The sequence below is a fragment of the Prosopis cineraria genome, unplaced genomic scaffold (assembly GCF_029017545.1).
Source record: "Prosopis cineraria cultivar Desert tree isolate PC_DT_omini unplaced genomic scaffold, ASM2901754v1 PC11, whole genome shotgun sequence".
In the NCBI taxonomy this organism is placed as follows: domain Eukaryota; kingdom Viridiplantae; phylum Streptophyta; class Magnoliopsida; order Fabales; family Fabaceae; genus Prosopis; species Prosopis cineraria.
In genome coordinates this window covers 26,765,643-26,792,489 of record NW_026555342.1, presented here as the reverse complement: position 1 = coordinate 26,792,489, position 26,847 = coordinate 26,765,643, and the positions used below count along the sequence as shown (strand labels likewise).

The 26,847-nt window shown below is 32.7% G+C and overlaps 1 protein-coding gene, 1 long non-coding RNA gene and 2 pseudogenes across 2 annotated transcripts in view; 3 read left to right on the top strand and 1 right to left on the bottom strand.

Moving 5' to 3' along the window:
- The first annotated feature begins 1,579 nt into the window (after positions 1 to 1,579).
- Positions 1,580 to 3,304, top strand: LOC129286398 (G-type lectin S-receptor-like serine/threonine-protein kinase SD1-13; annotated as a pseudogene).
- Positions 3,305 to 3,546: 242 nt separating this feature from the next.
- On the top strand, positions 3,547 to 4,969 carry LOC129286397 (G-type lectin S-receptor-like serine/threonine-protein kinase At1g11330; annotated as a pseudogene).
- A 2,087-nt stretch (positions 4,970 to 7,056) lies between these two features.
- LOC129284815 (uncharacterized) lies at positions 7,057 to 11,645 on the bottom strand. The gene is made up of 3 exons (XR_008586970.1): positions 11,476 to 11,645; positions 8,008 to 8,233; positions 7,057 to 7,930 (listed from the first exon to the last, which is right to left on the bottom strand). It is a non-coding gene; the product is annotated as an uncharacterized LOC129284815 (long non-coding RNA).
- LOC129284814 (G-type lectin S-receptor-like serine/threonine-protein kinase At1g11410) overlaps positions 7,432 to 26,847 on the top strand; it is a 44,557-nt gene continuing 25,141 nt past the window's right edge. The window contains 7 exon segments of the mRNA XM_054920292.1: positions 7,432 to 8,402; positions 8,474 to 8,580; positions 8,799 to 8,980; positions 9,110 to 9,320; positions 9,589 to 9,826; positions 9,913 to 10,063; positions 10,166 to 10,467. Coding sequence (XP_054776267.1) covers positions 7,435 to 8,402; positions 8,474 to 8,580; positions 8,799 to 8,980; positions 9,110 to 9,320; positions 9,589 to 9,826; positions 9,913 to 10,063; positions 10,166 to 10,467 — 2,159 coding nt within the window. The 5' untranslated portion in view covers positions 7,432 to 7,434.

Sequence of the window (26,847 nt, the reverse complement as noted above, 5' to 3'; positions counted from 1 at the left end):
CTGTCAAATATGGTTGCTTTCATAACTTGGAAAAAACATAATATTAAAAGAAAACCATATTGAAAGATAATAGAAAAGTTAAAAAAGAAAATCAGATTGAAAGATAATAGAAGATTCTTTTTTTATAAGAATAATTCCCTAATTACTTTGATTACTTACTCTGACTATTTTTAAACAAAACATGAATGAGATCCATACAAAAATTTATCATGCTTTTTCTATTTATGCAATGTCTTTTGTGAAAAATATCTATTCTGTCAAATATGGATTACTTTCATAACTTGAAAAGAACATAATATTAGTTGGTAAAAATGAAAATCATATTGAAAGATAATAGAAGACTTTTCATGGTAAGAATAATTCCTTAATTACTTTGATTACTTACTATTCAACTATTGGGTTAGGTATGATGGGAAGGCTAGGTATTGACCTACATGTAACAGAGTGGGCAACTGCCCCTGCGAAATTCTTTTTCAATTTCTTCAATGAATATATAAAGTATATGTATCATATATGCCCCCGTCTTGGGGATATTAATTGTCCCTAGTAATTAATAACATTACATTCTTATGCCATTTAATTTTTTTATTTTGATAATCATAAATTTCATGGCCCACATAAAAAATATCTCATATTTTATATTTATTATTTTATTTTTTTTGTAATATTGTGATATATTTTTTGTGTTACAAGTGTATCTTCATATGTGTCAATGTATGATGCCCCCACATTTCAAAATTTTTGGGTTCATCATTGGGGAAGACCCATATTCAATAACCTAATTGCTTAATAACTTAAAAATCGATAATGATCAATTTACTAATTATTATTATTTATTTCTTAGTTTAATCCATGCTTCCAAAATGTAATCCCAATTAAGCTGTTTCTTTTAATTTAAAAAAGCCCATTATTCAAAGTTAAAAAAAAAGGAAGAAAAATGAAAGCAGTGGTATTCTAACATATATTAAACATTATTAAATATTAATAGAGAAAACTGTTTTCATCTTTTCAAAAGGACATATATACCAAGGAAATATATGTTAAAAATTAGGGAGTGAAACGAGACATGTAATTTTTGCAGTAGAAAAAACTGAACTTTCTTTGATGACTCTTCAATTAAATAATAAATGTTGGGCAGAGAAACTGAGAAAATCTCAGTCAAGGAGTTATTTGATAAACTTCTGTTGTCCACAGATTGTTTAGCAGGTTAGGATTGTAGAAAAAATGTGGCACTTCAATAGAAATTGATCTCAGAATGAGTAAGATTTTTTTTTTTTATTGACCTGAAGAGAATGAAGAAGATTCAACAATCGGATAATTTGGTTTACCTCTTTTAGACTTTGGAGACTAAGTCACTATAGTATTGCTTTTCAGAACCGGACTGTTCAAGACTTTTTGGATACCAAGTCACTATAGTATTGCTTTGCAGAGCCGGACTGTTTTAGACTTCGGAGACTAAGTCACTATATTGTTGCTTTGCAGAGCCGGATAACCACAGTATCAGAGGTTTTGGGCTACACTTCACAGCATTCTGAATCCCTTTTTCTTCCTTTATTTCCATAAGTTTCATGTTCCTTCAATGGGGTTGCATGGAATTGCTTGCTTGTTACTTGCCTTTATTTTGTTCTCTCTTATTGTTCTGCCCAGTGCCTTGGACACCATCACATCATCTTCGTTGATCGAAGAGCCTCAAACAATAAGCTCAAAAAATAGCCAGTTAACGCTAGGATTCTTCAGTCCTCAAGATTCCACAAATCGCTACTTAGGAATTTGGTTTATGTCTGAGTCCCATACTGTTTGGGAAGCCAATAGAAGCAGCCCACTAATGGATTCTTCTGGGGTTCTCACAATATCAGAGAATGGCAATCTTGTTGTCATCAATGGACAAAAACATGTTGTTTGGTCAACAAATGTCTCAAATGTTGCATCCAATGCCAGTGGTCAACTCTTAGATTCCGGCAACCTTGTCCTCATAGATGGAATTACTGGAGCATTCGTATGGCAGAGTTTCCAGCATCCTTGTAATGCATTATTGCAAGGCATGAAACTGAGCACCAATAAGAAAACAGGCGAGAAAGTGAAACTTATATCATGGAAAACTGTATCTGACCCAGCCTATGGATAATTTTCTTGCAGTCTTGAACCTCGTAATAATGTCACTGAATTATTCGTATGGAAAGGAAATCATCCTTATTGGCGCAGTGGTCCTTGGAATGGTACAAAGTTTCCTGGGGTATCTCAGAGTTCATCTATGTCCTTGAATGAGTTCAAGATGAAAGGTGCTGAGGAAGGCAATTTTGGCTTGTATTTTCATTACTCAGACAACGCAGTATTGGTAACTCTTAGGTTAAGTTATCAAGGTAAAATAAGAATACAACGTTGGAATTCCCAGTCATATATATGGGAGATTGAGTGGCTAAACGTGAATTCCAATTGTGATATTTATGGCCAATGTGGCCCATTTGGGATCTGCAACCAGTCAAGCTCGCCAATATGCAGCTGCTTGGGAGGGTTTGAACCCAAGAACAAAGAAGAATGGGGAAGACAGAACTGGACCAGTGGGTGTGTGAGAAGAGAAACACTTCACTGTGAGAGAGACAAAAATGGTTCTCAAGCTGGAAAAATAGATGAGTTTATTAAGCTAGAGAGGGTAAAATTGCCTGATCATGCACAAGTGTTACCTTTTGATGACTTTAAGGATAATAATGGAGATTGTCAAACTCAGTGCCTGAAGAATTGCTCTTGTTTAGCTTATGCTTATGATAGAAGCATTGGCTGCATGGTTTGGAATGTAGATTTACATGACATACGAAACATGTCAGCTGGAAGGGTTGATTTATACGTACGTTTGGCCCACTCAGAGAAAGGTATATATTAATTTATTTTATATCCAACATGTATTTGACATCCAAATAGGATTTGGAACAAAGCTTCAAATTTAGTTTAAGCATTATAGAATTTGTCTCATGACTTTTACATATCCTGTTTTGTTAAATGTTCATGCGAACGTTAGTACTCCTTAGCTTATGCAATTTAATTATATATATCGTTATATTAGGATCTTCAATGCAATTATAACAAGTGGGGTCATTTTTCTTTCAAGGAATCAGCTAGCGTGTGTGAGTTATTTTCAGAAAATGAAGATAATATTCTGAACTTTCTTCTAAATTTTTTTGATACAGGTATAGGCAAGAGAAAAACGAGAACACCTACCATAACATCAACTCTAATTGGAATAATTCTCCTTACTGCCTCTGGGTATTTCATATGGAAAAAATGGTCAAGCAAAAAGGTGATGTTCTGATTTACTGCAAGAGTTCATTCTGGGGAAATTTTTTTTATTGTTTAGTTTGTGCTTGATATAAATAAAAGAAACAAAGGTGCATAGTGAGAGAAAAAGCAACAAGTGAGTGAAAAAGTAATTCTATCACAACATTCAAAGATTTTGTTAGGGTAAAAATTATTATTTGCGCTTTTAACTTTTTCAAATGAATAAATTAGAATAGCAACAATATATGCTTTTCAAATTAAGAAATTAAATGGAAAATGGTGTTGTAAATACAGGGGAAATGCACATGCAAATTCAAAACAAGAGAAGGATGAAGCAAGTCAAAATTCAAGGGCTACCATTAATTGATTTTTAGAAAGTTAGCAACTGCAACAAACAACTTTGACTTGTCAAATAAACTTGGGCAGGGTGGTTTTGGTCCAGTTTATAAGGTGATTATCTTTTTATTTTCTATTTCTTTCTTTATCCTTACAGCTTATCATCTTCAAAGTCATAATACATTAATATTTAATAATTGTGTTATCATTTAAGGGAAAATTAAGAGATGGACAAGAAATAGCAGTGAAAAGACTATCAAAATTGTCTGGGCAAGGTATGGAAGAATTTATGAATGAAGTAGAATTGATTTCTAAGCTTCAACATCGAAACCTTGTCAAACTTCTTCTTGGCTGTTGTATAGAAAGAGATGAGGGGATATTGGTTTATGAATACATGCCAAACAAAAGTTTGGATGCATATATATTTGGTTAGTACACATATTCTTTCTTTCATTTTTGTTTTCGTTTGGGATAGTTTAAATTGGATGTTTCTACAATTCAACAAAAGGAAGGGAGGAGAAAAAGGACAACGTTATAGGTGTTTATGAATATTTATAGAAATATAATAATTTTGTAGTTCTAATTTTACTTGATGTCAATAATAGGTCAGCTTAAAACACCAAAAAAATAATACATTTATAACCATTTAGAGGCATATTGTTTGGAGTGAAGACAGTTCTTTTGACCTTTTTTCATTCTTTTGATAACTTTTTCCAAAATAATATTTTGCAGATCCATTGCAACAAAAATCTTTAGATTGGGGAAAGCGCTTCAATATCATTGAGTGAATAGCTAGAGGATTGCTCTATCTTCATAGAGATTCAAGATTAAGAATTATACATAGATATTTAAAGGCAAGTAACATATTATTGGATGAACAGATGAATTCAAAGATATTAAATTTTGGAATAGCTAAATTTTTTAGAGGTGGTGAAGATCAAGCAAGCACAAGAAAAATTGTTGGTACATAGTAGGTGCTCCTTTTCCTTTGTCCGATGTAATAATGTTAGTAGTCTATTCAGAGCTAAAAAATATAATGTTTGAATGCAGTGATTATATTCCTCCAAAATATGCAAATGAAGGGCTTTATTCATAAAAATCTGATGTTTTTAGCTTTGGTATTTTGCTACTAGAGATTATTAGTGGAAGAAAAAACACTAGCTTTTATGAAGATGCAGAATCCTTGATGCTCTTAGGATTTGTAAGCTTCTCCATAATTTACACCTTCTTTTCTTGCAAAAAGTTCTAAAATGTCTCTATTTGATTGAATATAACATCAGAGTTTGACACATAACCTTTGTTCCAGGCATGGAAATTATGGGTCGATGCCAATATTGTCCCTCTAATAGATCCCCACACATAGGATCCAATCTTTCATAAGGATATATTGAGGTGCATACATATAGGTCTTCTGTGCGTGCAAGAACTTGCAAAAGAGAGGCCCACTATGGCCTTTGTTTTGTCAATGCTTCAAAGTGAGATTGTCGATATTCCTCCGCCAAGCCAACCTGCATTCATTCTCAGGCAGACCTTGTCTCATACTTCAAAGCAAGTTTCACAAAATGGTGACTCATCATGTTCCATCAACAATGTAACTATCTCAAAATTTGAAGGGAGATAGAAAGAGATTTTGTGGTGTTGTGTTTCGTTTGATGAATGATCTAAAATATGTTCATAATTGACATATACTTTGTCTAGATGTTCATCAGGGAAGCTCTAAATATTGTTTCTTCAACAGTTATTAACTTGTTAATTAGTCCTAAACGGTTAAAATGTACACTGTATTTTTATAAATATATGAATGGCTATGCTGATCTTTCCATTAAGGATTTCCGATCCATTGGTCATGGCTTGCATATTTTATGGTGCATATAAAAATCTTGATGGAAGCATAAACGTATTGTATTATTAGATTTGACTTTGCAAAAAGCTCTAAAAGCACTAAAATTATATCATAATAAAAGGGTGATCATTGTAGTTTTCTCTTAAAAATACGTAAAAGTCTTGCTACAACTATAAAATAATAAACAAAATTATAGGCAAAATCAAACTATGCATAAATTGTTACATTTTCACGGTAAAATCTTAAGGTCCTTATTGCAATATACCATGATTCCAATAAAACAATAATAAGCAATAGTGTATATTTTTTTCTAGTGAACAAAGATTAGAAACTTAAGCAATATTATTTAAATCAACCAATAATTAATAAGTAAAGAACATAATAAGGCAACCGGGAAATTTTGGACGATAGAATTAATAAAAATATGTAAGGAATTAAAATACTACAATAAGCTTTCTCCAGTAATAATAATAAAATACTACAATACGCGAAATACTGAAAGTGATGAAATAAGAGAAGAAATGATACAATTAATAAAGCAAGTATTGAGATATCAATATTTCCTAAGTCGCTCAATTAAGGGTTAAAACTTTAGATTTATCTGCTTACCAACAAAGAAAAATAAATAATTAAGGAATGCAATAAATAGGAGTGGAGAAGGAGACTAGTTAGCTCATATGGATGGATTTTTGCCAAACTAAAATTTCTCGAAATAAGGTTATTGGATGGTGGTACACGGGAACTACGATGGAAGTCTTATCAAGCCTTTGTGTTTCATTTTTTTTTTTTTCAATGGCATCAATAATCTTAGTCATAAATCACTTGATTCAGCTAGAAAAATGTATTAAGTAGGAAAAAAATTGTTGATTGCACTTAATTTGTAATTTTCAACACTTAAATATTTTTGTAAAATTAATTCACCATTGTGATAGTCACAGAATAATAAAACTGCTAATGACTCGGTACACACATCAAACTGTGTCAGGATTGACCGGTCAATGAAGTAACATCACCGTGATTTTTTAAATGCAGATTAAGACCCAAGGAAGCAAAGTATGTGCTAGGAGGTTGAAGTCATTAAATTTCACAAACAAGAAGTTTCAAATCTCTATTAAATTAGGTACTCATTTAATGTCTTGTTTTGTCGATAAAAGGACACCTATGAGTGTACGTATTAAAGATAAAAGAAAATAAGTCAACGTTCGTGATCCTTCAAGTCATGGGATTACTATCTATATATTTTTCTCATACCTTTAAGCTCCTGTGTCTGTTTTTAATCAGAGTCTTAGGCACCATTACAGAATCCGTATTCATCAGATTCCAAGCCTGAAATCTCCAACAACAGTACATTCAAACTTCGACTTTTATTTAGAAGAAGATTCTTCAGCCCCCACAATACTGCAGATATCTAAGTAGGAATTTAGCAAGTCTCCAGCTCCAAAGTCATACGGGCGGCTAAACAGAAACCAAACATCACAAAATTCTTTCTCTGCCCATAAGTAATAGTCGTTAGTCTTTCTGGCATGTACATGTATGTGCAAGTGCATGCGCGTGTGAAATACATACATACATAGACAGTGATCATCCCTCATGACATGTATAGGGTGTGATAGAAACACAAATCTAAAATTAGAAGTGTGGGGCCGGTTTACATTAAAGTCTTTCTTTGGCCAAAAAGAAAAGTCGTTGCTCTTCCAGTCTTCCTTAAATGAATATGTCAACCTTCCAGAAAATTGTGAGAGAGAGAGAGAGAGAGAGAGAGAGAGACTTGCAATTACAATTTGGGGCGAAGAGACACAGATAATAACAAGAGTTGCGGACTGATTTACATTGGAGTCTTTAGTCTTTCTCTGGCCAAAAGTGAAAGTCAATGCTCTTTCGTTCCAAAGTGACTGCTTTTCAATCCAAGAAATGCAGGTTTCATTCATGAAAACCTTGTCCAAGCTTTTGGGGAGCTGAGGAAAACGGTTCTGGTCCTTCAAGTCATGGGATTACTGCCTATTTTTCTCATACTGTTAAGCTTCTGTGTAGGTTTGATTACATCCTTCGAATCGATTACATCGTCTGTATTCATCAGAGATTCAGAAACTGTAAGCTCAAACAACAGAGCATTCAAACTTGGATTCTTCAGCCCCAAAAATACAACAGATCGCTATGTAGGAATTTGGTATGTCTCCAATTTCAAAGTCATATGGGCGGCCAACAGAAACCAACCACTGCGGGATTCTTCTGGGATCATTACCATATCTGAGAACAACAATCTTGTACTGTTGAATGGAAAGAAAGAGGTTTTTTGGACATCAAATGTAACAAACAGAGCATCAAGTTCGACCGCCCAACTTCTTAATTCCGGTAACCTTGTGCTGATAGACCACACAGGCAAGACATTATGGGAGAGTTTCCGACATCCAAGTGACACAGACCATTCAAATTTGGTAATTAGTGCACACCAGAAAACAGGTACATCAAGAAAAAATCTTTCTGGAAGAAAATTGGCCTACATCAGCAGAATAAACAAAGTTGGAAAGCAAAGGGTTCAAGAAAACTGTGATACTTACAATTACTGTGGGGCATATGGAATCTGTGACTCCAATAATTCACCAATCTGCAACTGTTTGAGAGGGTTTGAGCCAAGGAATACCAAGGAATGGAATGACCAAAATTGGACTAGTGGGTGCGTGAGGAGAGCGTCACTGCAGTGTGCAAGTAACGGAAGCAAAAACGATTGGTTTCTGGAGCTGCAGATGACAAAAGTTCCCGAACATTCAACAGCATCATTTGTTTCTGAGGACACATGCAGAACTCAATGCATAAATAATTGCAATTGTACAGCATATGCATATGTTTCTTCTCTTTCCTGCATGTACTGGACTGGAAACTTAACGGACATAGTAAGACAGCCTGGTGGAGGAATTAATCTCTACATACGCCAAGCCAATTCAGAACTTGGTAGGTACATTTTAAGTCAATAATTTGATATTTTGATGTTTCTAAATGAGTTTATAATGCTATCAATACAGGTAGGAAGAAGAAAGACGTCAAAGTAGTTATCGCAGTAACAGTGATCATAGGAGTGATTATCGTTACCATCTGTGCTTATATCTTAAAGGCATGGGCTGCTAAGTATTCTGGTACATTTCCCACCTATCTGTTTATTTCCAGAATAATCATGTTCTTTTTACTGGAATAGATCACAGATACGTTGTCTCTCTTAGCCATGGTTTTTGAATAATAGAAATCTATTATCTTAGTCATCATATGAAAAGGAAAATAATATATAATCTTGTTACTGTCTTGATTTCTTTTATTTATTTATTTTGGGGTATTTTGGTTATATGATGGTATTCAGCAAGAAAAAAGGAGAGCAAGGCAAAAATATTGCTGAACAAAGAAGAATACCAACTTGGAGACCTGAAAATTGCTAAACTTGAGAAGCTACCACTGTTTGATTTTAGAATCATCGCAACTGCAACGAACGACTTCAGCATTGCTAATAAGCTTGGAAGGGGTGGTTTTGGCTTAGTGTACAAGGTACCTGAATCTTGTGAAATGGATCTTCTTTCAAATAATTTCTGTGACTCGTTATTTTTCCTTTAATATATATATATATGTATGTATGTATATATGTATATATGTATGCATGTTTATGTATTCCACCAGGGAGAATTACATGATGGGCAGGAAATAGCAGTGAAAAGACTCTCAAAAACTTCTAGACAAGGGCTGGAAGAATTCATGAATGAAGTGATTGTGATTTCAAAGCTTCAACATCGTAATCTTGTAAGACTTCTAGGATGCTGCATTGAAGGAGATGAAAAAATGTTGGTATATGAGTACATGCCTAACAAGAGTTTGGATGCTTTTATATATGGTTAGTCCATCTTCTTTATGTTTAATTATCCATGTCCATATAAGCCTTGCAACTGCAGTAATGTTATCTCTATTATTATATAGTAATCCATTCTTGTGAAAGTAGAGTTTCATGACTGTATTTTTGCTCCCAAAGCAATACGGTTTCAGAGAAACCATGATAGGAATTAGTTTTTTCTCTGAATAAATCAAAATATTGTTGTTGAAGTAAAAATAATTTTCTTCTTATTGTAGAGCAGAAAGTAACCTCTATTTTGTTGTTTATGTAGATCCAGTCAAAAAAAAGGTTTTAGATTGGAAAAACCGCTTGAACATTATCAAAGGAATTGCTCGTGGTTTACTTTATCTCCACAGAGATTCTAGACTAAAAATTATACATAGAGACCTAAAGCCAAGTAATATCTTACTAGATGCACAACTTAATCCTAAAATATCAGACTTCGGTTTGGCAAGAATCTTTGAAAGTAGTGAAGACGAAGGCAATACTCGAAGGGTTGTTGGAACATAGTAAGCTTTCATTTTCCATATACAATTTTAAAATACCATTACTAGAATCATATGAGTTGAACTTTGATACTAAGGATTTAGTACAGCGGTTATATGTCACCTGAATATGCAATGGAAGGGCTATTTTCAGAGAAATCAGATGTTTTTAGCTTTGGAGTTTTGCTATTTGAGATCATCAGTGGTAGGAAAAATACAAGCATTTGTGATCATGAACAATCATTGAACCTCTTGGAACATGTAAGCCTCTCCAAATTAATTAAGGCACAACTTTGATTATTACTATAAGTCTATAAATTGTTGAAAATCTATGCTACTACAAACTCTTGCACTTCCTTTCAGGCATGGAAATTATGGAATGAAGAAAACATTGAATCTCTCATAGACTTGGAAATATCTGATCCAGACCATGTCAATGACATTTTGAGATGCATACACATAGGATTTTTATGTGCTCAAGAACATGCAAGAGATAGGCCTTCTATGACCACCGTAAATTCAATGCTTAACAATCATATTGTTGATCTTCCTCCATCATGTCAGCCCGCATACATACAGAGGAAGGTTGTGACAAGTGCAGAGTCATCTCAACAGAGCAATAGGTCATGCTCTGTTAATAGTGTCACTCTCACAAACATGCAAGGGAGATAAAAGGGATGGCAACAATGACTAAAATAACTATCCTTTGGATACGTGCAAATATTTCACCTATACATACAAAATTGTAATTTGTAAAGTTGAATCTGAGCTATATTCGTCTATAAGAAAAGAAACACAAAAGTGTCAAGCAGTGAATCAAGTTAGAAACTGTTGGGTGACTTTCAAAATAATTTTGTTAGTTCGTTTGTTCAATGTACCTTATTTCTATGCCCGTATGATCTAGTTATGAAAGGTGCTATTAATTAAAAAGAAAAGTTTAGCTGAATTTACTATCTTCTCTATTTTTAAATTCAACCCTAACCTTTCATGACTCTCAAAACATGCATACTTCCATAAAACAAAGAATTAATGGCAAAGGCAATCCTCGAATTTCACAAAAAATTACAATACTCTTCTATTTTTATAGTATATACAAACCTGTCTTGAAAGTCAATGGGAGGTTAAACGTGTTTTACAAGGAGTCGATTGCCATAACTCATGAAGTTGCCATAAGATTACTGAAAATTAGCATTTCACGTGCTATTCTCTCTAAATAAGAAATAGATAAAGTGTCTATTAGAATATGAAAATGGTATCATGCTATTTTAAGGTACTTATCTGATACCACAATGCACCAAATTTTAAGCCATATAAATAACTGCTTCGTTCAAATTGTCATGCCACAAAATTGGAATGCTAGAGGAAAAACTTACGAGATGATGAGGAATCGAACGAGACAGAGAGAATTCTGAATTAGACAGAATTATATTATATTCTTTGTATTTTTCATACTTGACAACAGTACAAGAGGGGCAATATATACACGAAGATAGAAGCAATAAATCAGCAATTCAAACACTATAATCTACCTACATAAATGGCCACAAATATTCTTCATATAAATTCAGTATCTCAAACTGTTAGAAAGAAGCAAAAACAGGAATTTCATTGCAATGGATCGCTATAAAACAGAGATTGCAACACGAAGGTGAAGGAACAAATCACCTCATTACCTTAATGTATCGACAGAAATTCACGATCCAGACCCTCAACGACAAAGAACCACTACTCGAGCTGCTCCGGGCCTCTCGCAACATCGTTTCACTCCGTTTTCCCCTTTTGGTTCCTTTCACGAGAACGCCGAGCTTAACTGCAGGAGTGCGCCTTTGTGGGTCCGGGTCCTCTCCTAATCTTCTTTCTCATTTTCTTCTCCTCATCTCGCTTCCACCATTAAATTATAAATTATAGAATGAATGGTTCAGATTTAATTCTTTCTTTCAAGACATTTAATTTTTTTATAAAAGAATTATCATATAAAAATAAATAAATTTAAATTGTTAAAATTTGATCTGCATGGTTCTCAGTTATTAAATTAAAAATTTTTATAAATTAATTTTTTTATTTATTTTATTGCAATTATACATTGTGCAAGTTAAATTTTAACAATTTAAGATTATTTGTCTTGGTTCAACTAGTTCAAAAAGTTGAATACATTTATTTTGTGATCTCAAAATCATGTTTTGAGATATACAATTATGTTAAATAAATATAGTAAAAATATTGTGGAAATAGTTGTGAGATTCTTATTTAGTGTGTATTTGGTTTTCGGTTTATCAAAAGTTCATTTGGTAAAAATTTATTTGATAAAAGTTAGTTTAATGAAAGTCAGTTATTGTAACGAACTTTGTATTTAGATACATTTTTTCAAAAGTTAGTTTGACACATTAAAAGTTGTTTGGTTTGTGATAATAAAATTTGCTTTTAAATGTACAATTACCAAAAAAGATATTGATTTATGATGATTTATAATTTTTATTATACAAATGTAATATATTTGAAATATTTAAAAAATGTGATAAAGATTTTGAATAACATAAATTTTGATCTATAATGCTAAAAATTTGATCTCTAATTATTTGTATTTTTAGAAAATGTGATAAAGATTTGTAATTTTTATTATACATTAATGCTAAAAATTAACACAATTAATTATTCAATTTATAATGCTAAAAAATTGATACCTAATTATTATTATTATTGATATAATAATTATATTTTTAATGAATTAACTATTTTTTAAATAAAAGAATAAGAGATTATACTTGAGATAATATGGTTAAATAACATTCTATTTTTCAAATTCATTTTTCAAGTTTCAAATAATTATGTTTCAGAAATTCACTTTCAGCTACTGTTTGAATTTACTTTCAGGATGTACTTTCCTACAAAATATTTTACCCAAACAACTTCCAACTTCCTAAAAGTAAAATTTTGCTTTTTGAATATGAAATGAAAGAAAACCAAATGGACCCTACATGGTGTTCTGAAAGATATAGTGTTAGATTATGATCCAAGGTTCACATTAAACTTTTGGAAGGCTTTGAATCAAGCCATGAGGACAAAACTAAAATTTAGTACTACTTACTATCCCCAGAAGGACAGTCAAATCGAGAGAAAGAATCAGACACTAGAAGATATGTTTAGAGCATGTGCTATTGAGTGGATAGGTAGCTAGGATAAGCACCTACTATTAACAGAGTTTGCTTATAACAATAGTTTTCACTTGAGCATTCAGATAGCAAAGCAAGGATGTATAAATGGTTGTGAGATTCTTATTTAGTGTGCATTTAGTTTTCAGTTTATCAAAAGTTCATTTAGTGAAAGTTTATTTGGTAAAAGTCAGTTTAGTAAAAGTCAATTGTTGTAACGAACTTTGTGTTTGAATATATTTTTTCAAAAGTTAGTTTGATACATTGAAAGTTATTTGGTTTGTGATAGTAAAATCTTGTTTTGAATGTACAATTATCAAAAAGGATATTGATTTATGATGATTTATAATTTTTATTATACAAATATAATATATTTAAAATATTTAAAAAATGTGATAAAGATTTTAAATAACATAAATTTTGATCTATAATGCTAAAAATTTAATCTCTAGTTATTTGTATTTTTAAAAATGTAATAAAGATTTGTAATTTTTATTATACATTAATGTTAAAAATTAACACAATTAATTATTCAATTTATAATGCTAAAAAATTGATACATAATTATTATTATTGATATAATAACTATATTTATAATGAATTAACTATTTTTTAAATAAAAGAATAAGAGATTATACTTGAGATAATATAGTCAAATAACATTCTATTTTTTAAATTCACTTTTTAAAAGTTTCAAATAATTACATTTCAGAAATTCACTTTCAGCTACTATTTAAATATACTTTCAGGATGTACTTCCCTACAAAATATTTTATCCAAACAACTTCCAATTTCCTGAAAGTAAAATTTTTCTTTTTGAATGTGAAACAGAAGAAAACCAAACAGACCCTATATTGTGTTCTGAAAGATCTAGTGTTAGACTGTGATTCAAGGTTCACATTAACCTTTTGGAAGGCTTTGAATCAAGCCATAGGGACAAAACTAAAATTTAGTACTGCTTACTATTCCCAGACGGATGGTCAAACCGAGAGAAAGAATTAGACACTAGAAGATATGCTTAGAGTATATGCTATTAAGTGGACAGGTAGCTAGGATAAGCACCTACCATTAATAGGGTTTGCTTATAACAATAGTTTTCACTCGAGCATTCAAATAGCAAAGCAAGGATGTATAAAAGATTAGAGCTTAAAAAGCTAGTGTCATCAAATATAGAGCCTTCTAGCTTGGAATTGAAGCCATTGTCATCCAACTTAAATTATGCATACTTCAAAGAGGGAGAAAAGCTTCTGGTAGTAATTTCTAACTCTTTCTCTTGTGATGAGGAACATGCATTACTAGATGTTATTAGGAAAAAATATTCATGATATTGGTTGGATATTGAGGGACATTTCGGGTATTGATCCACTTGTGTGCACTCATAGGATTTTACTTGATGTTCATGCAAAACCCATTAGGCAACTATAAAGGAGATTGAACCCACTAATTTTTGATGTAGTGAAGAAAGAGGTGGTAAAACTCAGTGTTGGCATTATTTACCCCATTAGTGATAGTGAGTAGGTCTCACCTACTCAAGTGGTTCCTAAGAAGGGTGGGATCATGGTTGTGAAAAATGAGAAGGGGGAATTACTGCCCACTAAAGTTTCAAATGCATGAAGGGTTTCATTGATTATAGGAATCTTAATGATGCCATTAGGAAAGACCATTTCCCTTTGCCATTCATAGATCAAATGCTTGAGAGACTTACTTACAAGTTTCACTATTGTTTTCTTGATGGCTTTAGTGGCTATTTTCAAGTGCCTATTGATCCATTAACCAAGAAAAAACTACATTCACTTGCCCTTTTAGGACATTTGCATATAGAAGAATTCCTTCTAGTTTATGTAATGCCCTGGGATATTTTAAAGGTGCATGATGACCATTTTTAGTGATTTCATTAAACATTGCACCGAGGTTTTAATAGATGACTTCGTGGTTTATTGGTATTCATTTTCATCTTGTTTTTCATCTTTCAAAAGTGTCACTTCATGGTTGATAAGGGCATAGTTTTGGGTCATCTCATATCATCTAAAGGAATTGAGGTTGATAAGGCAAAGATTAAGGTTATTACTTCTCTTCCTTATCCAACTTGCATTAAAGATCTGAGATCATTCCCTGGTCATGTGGAATTTTAAAGGAGATTCATAAAAGGCATTTCAAAAATTGCATGACAAAGCTTTTGCAAAAGGATGTGGCATTTGAGTTTGATCAAAATTGTAAAGATGCATTTGATTGCTTGAAAAACATACTTGTTACACCTCCCATCTTACAAGCTCCTAATTGGTCATTATCTTTTGAATTATCTTGTGATGCTTTTGACATTGCTATAGGTGCTATCTTGGACAAAAGGATGGTAAGCTCTCATGTTATAGCATATGCATCTGGGACACTTGATAGCATACAAGTTAATTACACCACAATTGAAAAGGAATTGCTAGCCATTGTCTTTGCATTTGATAAATTTAGATCTTATTTAATTTTTTCTAAGTACATTGTTTATAGTGATCATTTAAATATCAAGTATTTGATGAAGAAGGCTGGGACTAAGCCAAGGTTGATTAAGTAGGTGATCTTATGCAAGAGTTCAACTTGGAAATTAGGGATAGAAGTGGTTCTACTAATATGGTAGCCGACTATTTATCAAGGCTTTAACATCTTGAGGACTCACTGATAACTTCTAAACTTAACTCTTCTATTTTTGATTCTTTTAGAGATGATGTACTTTGTAATATCTCTACTAAACTACCTTGGTATGTTTGCATGGCTAATTATCTTGAGTGTGGTGTTTTGCCTAGTGATTGGTCTAGGTTTAAATTGAACAGGTTGAGAAGTGAAGCTAAGTATTATGTTTTGGAACCACCTTTCATGTGGTAGATTTGTTGTGATAAAATACTTAGGAAATGTGTTGATGATTGTGATATGTCTTCCATACTTGAATTTTGTCATTCTTATACATGTGGAGGACATTATAGTGCCAAAAAACATCAAGAAAGATTTTAGATTGTGGACTTTATTGGTCATCTTTGTTCAAAGATTCTTTTGAGTTTTGTAAAAATTATTTAAAATGTTAAAAATTCTCAACTTAGAGTAAAAGATATGAAATGCCTCAAATGCTTATTCTCTTTTGTGAAATATTTGATGTTTAGGGTATTGAGTTTATGGGGCCCTTCCCTTCTTCCTTTGGGAACAATTATATCTTATTGTGTGTTGATTATGTTTCCAAGTGGATTGAAGCTATACCTATTCATACTTGTGATGCAAGAATTGTTGTGAAGTTTCTCAAATATTTCATTTTTTATAGGTATGGAGTCCCTGAGGCTTGGTGATGGATCAAGGCTCACATTTTTGCAATAAAAGCGATGAAGGCTCTTTTGGCTAAATACAAGGTCAAGCACAAAAATTCAACACCCTATCACCCCCAAACTAATGGTCAAGTCAAGATCTCCAACAAAGAAGTCAAAGCCATTCTTTTAAAGGTTGTCAACACAAATAGGAAGGATTGGTCCTTGCACCTTGATGATGCACTTTGGGCATATAAGACTGCATTCAAGACACCTTTAGGGATGTCCCCTTTCTGGCTTGTATATGGGAAAGCATGTCATCTACAGGTTGAGCTTAAGCATAAAGCTTATTGGGCAATCAAAAAGCTCAATATGGATGAGGAGCTTATGGCTAAGGAGTGGCTCCTTCAAATTCAAGAGTTGGAAGAGATAAGACTTGATGCATTTGAAAACTCAAGGATCTACAAGGAAAAGAAAAAGCTTATCCATGATCAAATGGTTCTTAGAAAGGAATCCAATTTTAGTGATCTAGTTCTCTTGTACTAAACTAGATTTATTCATAAGATTGCCAAACTCAAGTCTAAATGGGAAGGTCCTCTCATTGTAACCAAAGTCTTTCTATATGGAATGCTTCAACTTCTTCATAAGCCATCATGACAAGGTTCAAAGGTTGTATCTATCATTGTTTATTGCTTCATTTTTCTTGTACACATAGCACACAAGTGGAAACACTTATTGGTATATCCTTGCTGCCACTTTTCACACATGTGGAGAACTTTTCTTGTATATGTTTGTGTTTTGTGTGACTCTTGTTTAAGCATAAGTGTGGGAGAGGTACAACATTAGTTTAGGATTTTTAGTTTTGTTTTCTTTATTTCCTTTGTTTTGTTTGGTTTTAGAAAATAAATTGTGTCTTAATTTTTGGTGAGTTTGGTTTGGTCAACTTGCCATTTTTAGGTTATCATAGTTTGTTTTGTTTTCATTTTTTGAAAAAAAAATCCTCACATCTTAGAAAGCTTGACAATATTCTATTTTTAGTTTCTTTACTTTAATTTCAAAAATTCATTGGGAACAAGTCTAGATGGTTTTGACCTAGAATTTGTTTCATTTGAAAGCTACCTTCTTAGATTCAATTTAAAATTAATTTGGTCAATTTTTGACTTGAGGATTTTTTTTTGTGAATTTTCTACAAGCTATCAAGGTCTTGGGAATCTTCATAGAGGATTCCAAAACCTTAAGGTAAATTTGAGTTAACATATCTTTCACATTATGTGTCCAATTTGTTTTATTCTAGTTTCATATTTCTCTTTATTGTCTTGTCTTTATTTCTTTAGTTTAACATTTTTTCTGATTTTGTCTTTATCCTTTTGAAAAAGCTTTTAGAATCTAATAAGGTCATTTGGATGAATTTCTATTTCTCTAGTACTATGGACTAGTTTGTGAATTTTTTTTTTTGGAATAATTGGGAGGTAATTTTGAGCTGAAATTTTTTATATAAGTTTCCCATATATCTCTTATATTTCTCATAAAATTTTCATGGATATTTCTCATGAGGATCATTTTCTATAAAATCTACAAATTCACTATCTCTAGAGAGACATTTGCAGGATTTCTAAAAAGTCATGATTTTTATTTTTGTTTTTGTTTTTTGGTTTTTAGCATTCTTTTTGCACCCAAATTTTTTTTCTCTTACACATTTCATGCATTCTTTCATGGATTTAAGTGTGAGGGAGAGCATAAAAATTGATTTTCATTTTGATTTTTTTTTGTAAAATTATAAAAAATTTTGTTTTGATTTGTCTTAGGAAATTAAAAAAAATGTTTGGATTTTGAAATATGAACTTTTGAGATGATGTTGCCCTAATTTTTGCACTTTATGAAGCAAATTTTCTATTAGAGTATGTACATTTGATTAGAAAAGCAAAATTAGCCAATATGGAAGGAGCTTTCGACCAATGAGAGTTATGTTTTTAGTATTGTACCCTCTAGAACTTGTCTTTCCTCTTAATCAAGGCTAAATCATTGCATTTGTTGATGAAAAGATGATTTTGACATTCATATAAAAAGCACAAGGCCTTTTAGCTAACTCTAATGTGATTGATTATCCCTTATTAGCCAATTTGAGCCTTTTTTTTTGTTGCTTTATTCATTTTTAAACACTATCCCTTTGTTTCTCTATAGATTGCATATACTCTTTTATAGTATTCTTCAATGTCCTTAATTTTCTTTAGGTTAACTTAGTGGATAATCTCATTCCTACATCTATTCCATTTTCTTAAAGGAACAAGACTTATTTTATGTGACTCTTATCCTTGTAACTAAGACATTTCATAACTTTTGTATGAGAGAAAAGAAAAAAATATGGAAAAGAATGACAAGAAAAAGAAGAAAAATGTATGAAAGAGAAATAGAAATAGAAAAGAAGAAGAAAGAGCACAAGAAAGAAATGAAAAAAAAAGTGAAGAAAATCAAAATAAATGAAATGAAAAAAAAATGAGAGAAGAAAAGAAATAAATGCAAAAGCAAAATTTAAGCAAGAATGTGAGGGTTTTCTTAAGTTACAAGTGATCTTATTAATTTGTTCTTGTTCTATCATATCTGTCTTCTTTCCATTGTTCATTTGAGTTTATATCCACTTAGTTAAGGTTTGAAAAGTTTTGAATATTATTGCATGCTTACATTGTGGCCAAGGCATAGTTTCTTGAGCCAAAATCCTACCCTTTCACATGATAATCCAAGTATATCCTTTTGATAGCCATATTACATCCATAATAAAGACCAACTAATTCTTGAGAACATATGCAAATTAGTAGTGGAGAGATAGAGAGTAACCTCTCTTAATATCAACCTGACAATAGGAGGGGTTAACTCAATCACCACATCTTAATACCAAACTGAACCAATATTTAGTTTGAAAAGGGCTTAGAACCCAAGGCTTATTTCACAAAACAAAATCCTTTTACATATTAAAGCAAAGCACAACTAAAGATAAACACATGCATTCATCATACTCAATTCATAGCTTCAACTCTAGGAGACAAGGCTAGAAATTGGTTCGTGTATTGTGGTGTGTACCACATGTACCATGGCATGTGGCACAAAGCTATAGACTCCCCTTCTTTATGCTATGCATCGTAGTATGACGTGCAATGCGCCGTAGAGCACATGGCATTAATTTTTGCTGTCATATGATAGTTCACAAGGCAAACTTCTAGTGTGTGCCATTTACACATATGACATCCGATCGGAGTAGTTTAAGCACCTACACGAAGCTTATTTCATAAGCTAACTAATGAGATAGGTTTGGATATGATCCAATATTTTGATAAAAATTTGGATACTCGAGTGCAAAAAGTTACTTTTTTAAATATTTATGTACACCAAAGTGTTTAAATCGATTCCTTTATCTCATTAGATCACTTTGGGCCTAGAACCAAGTCCAAAAGGACCTTACATACTTGATTGAACATAGTTTACATCATATACTCATACAAATCAAATTTTGGCCACTTAATAGCCCATTTTTACTTCGAGCAATTGTTCATAACTTAACATAAAAATGCCAGTTTAGCCATTTTCACTACAAGTTCTCAATAAATTCACACTTTTCCATATTCACAACATGTTCACAATTAAATCTTAGCCCTTGCTTCTTATTTTTCCACACATTTACACATGTTGGCTAAGATTTACAAAATAACAATAATTAAAATGTTCAAACATGCATGTAAGTCCTATGGCAACTTTTATCTACAATATTCACAACAAACTGAGTTCATTACACACACTCTAAATTTGTACAAATTTGGCAACCTTAAGCCAGTCTTGAACCTTTTCCCTTTTCTGGCTCACTATTATTGTAACAGTCACACCCCTCCGAGCCCACTGCTGCGAGTGGTGGACTGGGCCGTGCCACCTCACGGCAACCACCAGTCGGCTTTCCTCCTGGTAGTTCAGAGTTATTCCCCTCACCCACTGCGCTAAGGGAGCCTTCCCAGGTTCGATCCTCCAACCTCTCCTACATAGCGAAGTTGAGGCTGAACCTGGTACCATTGAGTCAGACTCAATGGTACCAGGTTCAGCCTCAACTTCGCTATGTAGGAGAGGTTGGAGGATCGAACCTGGGAAGGCTCCCTTAGCGCAGTGGGTGAGGGGAATAACTCTGAACTACCAGGAGGAAAGCTGACTGGTGGTTGCCGTGAGGTGGCACGGCCCAGTCCACCACTCGCAGCAGTGGGCTCGGGGGGGTGTGATTGTTACAATTATGTCCTATAAAATGTAACCATAGGGTGAGATAATAATCTCAGTAACAGAATAAGTCTCTACTACTAATTATTACATATAACTATAAGCAAGTATAGCATAATATATAATTAAACATAGCAAATAACATAGATTTCACCTCAAATCACTACATCAATATAATATTTCACCATTAATCACCACATCTATGAGTATGATCACTACCATCTAAACCTTTGAATCACTCTAACTCAAAACTATAGACTTGCCTTAGACTAATACATACTCTCATTAGCCCTGACCACATCTTCAGTGGTAGAATCACTAGGCCAAAAGTGTTCTATCTTACTTTCAGACTATGGTTTCTCTCGTCACACATAATGGGATATCATTGGCTCCAACACCGTATCACAGATGTTAAGGGTTCTAAATCTCCAGTACCGCATCTCAATAGGTACTAAGGAGATATGATTCTCCAACATCGTACCTTATTGGGTATTAAGGAGAATAATGCTATATGGTCTTTCACTTCTTCTCCCTATGGGTGAACTCCCACCCCTATGATCATGCTTCCATATAAACTACACAGTCATATTTATAGAAATGTAAATATATATATGACCCTTCATAAAGTTATAAAACCATGTAATTAGTAAACTCAATTCTTTTAAAATCACATTCATGCATTAAACATTCATTTAACTCGTATGCATATTTTAAAACATTTTTGATAGTAATATTCATACTCCCAAATAGTTATAAGAGATAATCAACTAGAGAAAGTTATTCGATTACCTCAATCCTTTTGTCACAAGAAAGGTTACCTGTGGACTTTCACGCCTACTAACAATTTGCTTCAAGCTTCCTTCCTTACTCTACACACAATATAGGCCAATCTACACATAATTGGTACTACTAGTCAATTAATCCAATTGACCAAAAACACTTAATTATTGTTTAAAGCTATATTTAGTCATCTATTCTTTTTTACTTAGCCACCCTAGGTTCAGTACCACTCAGTTGTCACTTTATATAACTTCTAACAATCCTATTTTACCTCAACTTAATTTCCACCCTTTTTCCTTTGATTTAGGGCTAAATTTAAGCCTATAACTTTAAATCTTTATTGTCCAATCCCAAACCAATCACAAAGCCTTAATTTAACTCTTGAAAAGCTTTTTATTATTATAAGGTAAGAAACTAACTCCTTAAATTTATTCAATTCAATTTCTTTATAACTTATACTAAGAAAAATTATAGTATAATCGAAGCTAAGGATTGTATGAGACTTAGCCGATAAGCTACTAGTCAAAAATGTTTTCCAATGCTCCTAAAATTGATGCCCTAACAGCTAAGGCCTTTCTTTCTCTCTTCTTTCGTGCTTTCTCTCTTTTCTCTCTAAACCTACTAGCTGAATTATAAATTATGAGATCATTTTCTGTGCCATGCACCGTGGCGTAAACAACTTGTGCCATGGTGCATGGCAGAGTGAGAAAAATCCTCACTGCATGCACACACACTCCATTCCAAGATATAGTTCTTCTACTCATATTTATTCAGTCATTACCCTAAAAACTCAAATCATCAAGTAATCATCCAAATTTCTAATCATTTGCTAATTATTAATTTTTCCCTGATTAGTAACTAATTACAAGATTAAGAAACTAGGATGTTACATAGAAGAATTATAAGCATATGGTAGGGTGCTTTGCTAATGTACATGGAGTGAAATGATATACCTTTAAACATTTGAGTAGATTAAGAGCAAATACTCTATCATTATGAGGCTTTATCTATGATTTTACACCTCTTTAATGGTTAGTTTGTGAGGGATATAGTTCTTTAGTTAGGGCAGCAAAATTTCCTTTGTTTACGTGAAGAATTTCCTTGACTTTTGATTTGATTTTCCTTGGCATTTCATTTGTGTTTTCTTCTTTGGTCTTTAGGTTTTTGGGAATTGTAAGGTGTGATGTATTATTTTGATTTGATTTTACCTATAGTGCAAAAGATTAGTATAGGGAAATTTTGATAGGTCATATTGTTACACACTTTTCTTAGGCATTTAGGATCACATTTCATGACAAGAAACCCTAGAATATGCATTTTTGGTGTTAAATTAAGGTTTTGGGCCCTAGTGAGAAATTGTGCATATTAAGGGTATTTTGGTTATTTTGCACTTTGTTAGGAATTCAAAGGAAAATTTGGAATTTTATGTGTGCATTGATATTAGGTCCATTAGGGTTGAAATATTTGGTCTTAAAAGTCACATTTGGACCTAGGGTTAAAAAGTCAACATTTTGGGTTGACTTGTCAATTTGGTAAATTTAACCAAATTTGGATGTATCCATGGCCACCTTATATTTCTCATGTGTATTTGTGAAGTTTTAAATGGATTTTAAAAATACATGCAAAAAGATATTAGAGTTTGAATATTTTCATAATTATCACAAGTGTAAAATAACTCAGTCAAATTTCATGCTGTTGTCTTAGGTGATACTTTGCATAGACGAGACTTGGTTCAAGACTTGGCTTGGCACATGGAGGAGCATTTTGGCACATGATTCAGACCTGATTTGGGCTCCATTTAGGCATGATTTTAAAGGCATAAGAAGTACACATGAAGTTTTCATGCACTTGCACATAAGGGATCAAGTTAACTTGACAAAGTTCAAGGTAATTACCATATGTTTGATAAGCTTGGAAGATAATTTTAGATCTGATTTGAGCATGATTTGGATGTGAATTCCAAGGTGTTTAAAGGGAACACAAGTTCTTAACATGTCCATGCACATATTACATTAGAAAAGCAACATTGAAATTATCACCTAAGTTGACTTGCAACCTAAACTACCCTAACCTTACTTGACCTAATAACTTGTAATGAGTTTTGTGGCATCTTATTTAGTAGGTAAACCCTTCACAATTTTGTCCAAACACATTTAGAGAGGTTGAGGATTGAATTTTCAAATCATTCACTCACATTTTTGGATTTTTATCTTTAAGTTCTCTCACTTCTCTCTCTATACTTTCACTCTCTCTCCTCCACATCTCTCAATCTAACTATCCAAATTTACATCATTATCTTCCTCTCTTCTTCCTCTATATAACCTAATAGCTTTCACAAGCATCCAAATCTTGCTTCCTTAGGCGATTTTAAGGTGAAATGGCCATGGCGTTAAAGCTTCACCTTAGAGAACACTTGAAGATGCAAGGCTAGATTCTTGAAAGAGCCATTATAAAGAGGAGGAAATATTGAGTTTGTATTATTTTCTAACTAGTTTTGAGTTTCTCTCTCTACTTTCTGTCTCTAGAATTAGGAATTTATATGACTCTTTGATCTTATAATCTCAAGTGATGATTCATATGATTAAGAGAAGCTTGTTACAACTTCAGTTTTGTTACTTTGAGTACATGAATTTTGGCCTCTTCAAGTTAATTCATAATGTTGATTAGCTTGATAAGTTTAACACATTGTCTTAGTTGTTATAGTCTTACCAACTGCAATGCATGTGAATATCTTCATGAATCATAATCTTAAGCGTGTTGATTCCTTCATATATGCTTGACCTAATTGACTTAATTTGTAACACTTTGATTATGCTTAATGATAGCTAGGTTTTGGCATACTCTAAGGCCATAATCTTTGGTTAGGGTTGGTCAAGAGATTAGCTAAGTCTTAGTGAATATAACCAAGTAACTAAAACTAAAGAGAAAAAAGATTGAGATCACACTAGCTAGGTTGTAATCAAACAAGGATAGGTGACCAAATCCACATAGGAGTTCCTAGTTCTAATAGGTTTACACACACTCATTCCATTCCCTCCAGAATTAGGTTAATTAGCTTAATTAGTTTTGAGCCTACATCTATCCCAAATCATCTTTAACTTGTGGCACACTGCAAACCTAAATTTTGCTAAGGTAGTGACAACCTTAGTCAAATATGATTGGGGTTACATGGCATCTTACAAAGTAGTAACCTTTGCTTCTTAAGTGGGGAATCTCTTACAAAAAGGTTTTAAGCGGTGCCCATTGACATTGAAGCATCTACCAGTTGGCTCCCTTTTGATCTCTATAACTGCATAGGGTAAAATATTGGTAATAATAAAAGGCCCCTCCCATTTAAAGCAGAGCTTTCTAGGTATAAGTTTTAATCTGAAGATAAAAAGTAACACTTTTTAGCCCATATGAAATTATTTTCTCACTATAAGCTTATCATGAATAGCCTTAGTTCTCTCTTTCTAAATCCTAGCATTCTTATAGGCTTCTCTTCTTATCTCCTCAAGCTCTTGCAATTTCAACTTCCTTTCAACTTCAGCATAAGTAAAATCTAGGTTGCACTGTTTAACTACCCAATAAACCTAATGACCCACCTTTGCTGGCAAGTGACATGCTTTCCCAAACATAATCTGATATGGAGACATTCCAATAGGACTCTTATATGTCATGCAATATGCCTAAAGTTTATCATCTAGTCTTTTACTTCAATCTTTTCTGTTGGATTGCATCATCTTTAATAAAGTGAGCTTGATTTCTCTATTTGAGATCTCTGCTTGGCCATTTGTTTTAGGTGATATGGAGTTGTCACTTTATGCATCACGCCATACTTGGCTAGCAAGCTCTGCATACTCCTATTACAAAAATTAATGCCTTGATCATTGATGATAGCTCTTGGGATACCAAGCCTATAAAGAATATGAGGCTTGACAAAGGATACCACTACAGAAGAGTCATCAGTACGAGTAGGAATTGCTCAACTCACTTAGACACATAATTTACAGCTAGCAAAATGTAAAGATAACTAAATGAAATAAAGAAAGGTACCATAAAATCTAAACCCTAAACATAAAAAATTTCAAAAATATAAGGGGTTGTTAAGGCATCTCTTTCTTTCTTGAAATATTACCCATAAATTGACATCTTGAACATTTTTTACAAAATATATAGGCATCATGAAATAAGGTAAGCAAAAATAATCCACTATCCAATACTTTCCTCGTAGTACGCTTAGTGCTAAAATGCCCCCTACATGTAAGAGTATGGAAAAAAGGCAAAACAGACACAAATTCATTATCAAGAATGCACTGCCTAATAATTTGGTCACTACAAATGTGCTACAAGTAAGGGTCATCTAGTATATTGGATTTAGCCTCACTTCTAAATTTATCTAATTGATGCTTATTCATATTAGCAAGTAAAATAGAAGCAGGTAGGTAGTTAGCAATATCAGCATACTAAGGAATAGACATACTAACCATACAAAGCCTATCATTAGGAAAATCATCTAAGGGTAAAGAAGATGTTATCACAAGTATTTCAATCCTGCTCAATTGATCAGCTACCATATTCTCTACACTGCTCTTATCACGGAACTCTACATCAAACTCTTGTATCAACACTACCTATCAAATTAGGCAAGTTTTAAAGTCTGGCTTTTTTAATAAGTACTTGATAGCTAAATGGTCAGTGAAGACAATCAACTTAGTGTGAAAGATATAAGACCAAATTTCTCTAACCAAAAGACTATTGTAAAGAGCTCTTTCTCCATGGTAGTATTATTAGCCTGAGTAGCATCTAATGTTTGTAATGTATAGGCTATGACATGTTTTTTCTCCACTCTTTGGGCAAGAAACTGCACCCAATGCAAAGTTTGAAGCATCACATTGGAGCTCAAATAGAAGGCTCCAATTTGGTGGTCGAATGATAAGAGGTATAGTGAGTCTCTTCTTCAATTCATCCCAAGCACACTTGCAAGAATCGTCAAAAACAAAACTCACATCTTTTTATAGCAAATGAGATAGTGGCAATGCTATCTTACTAAAATCTTGAATGAATCTCCTATAAAAGCCAGCATACCTAAGAAAAGAAAGCACATCTTTCACACAAATAGGATATGGAAGAGATGAAATAATATCAACCTTAGCTTTATCTACCTCAATGCCATCATATAAAACATGTCCGAACACAATTCCTTTCCAAACTATGAAATGACATTTCTTAAAATTTAACATAGATTGTATTGAATGCATCTTTTCAAAACCCTGTCCAAATTAGCTAAGCATGCTTTAAAAGAATCACCATAAATAGTGAAATCATCCATAAATATCTTCATGCAATGCTTAAGAAAATTAAAAAAATATAGAAACCGTGCAATGCTAAAAAGTTTCTAGTGCATCACACTGGCCAAATGGCTTGCATCTATATTCAAATGTTCTAAAAGGACATGTGAAAGTGGTCTTATCCTGATCCTTAAGTGCAATACAAATATGAAAATATCCAGAAAAACCATCTAAAAGGCAATAATAGGATCTACTAACAAGCCTCTTAAACATCTAATTAATAAAAGGAACAGGGTAATGATATTTTCTAATCTCAAAAT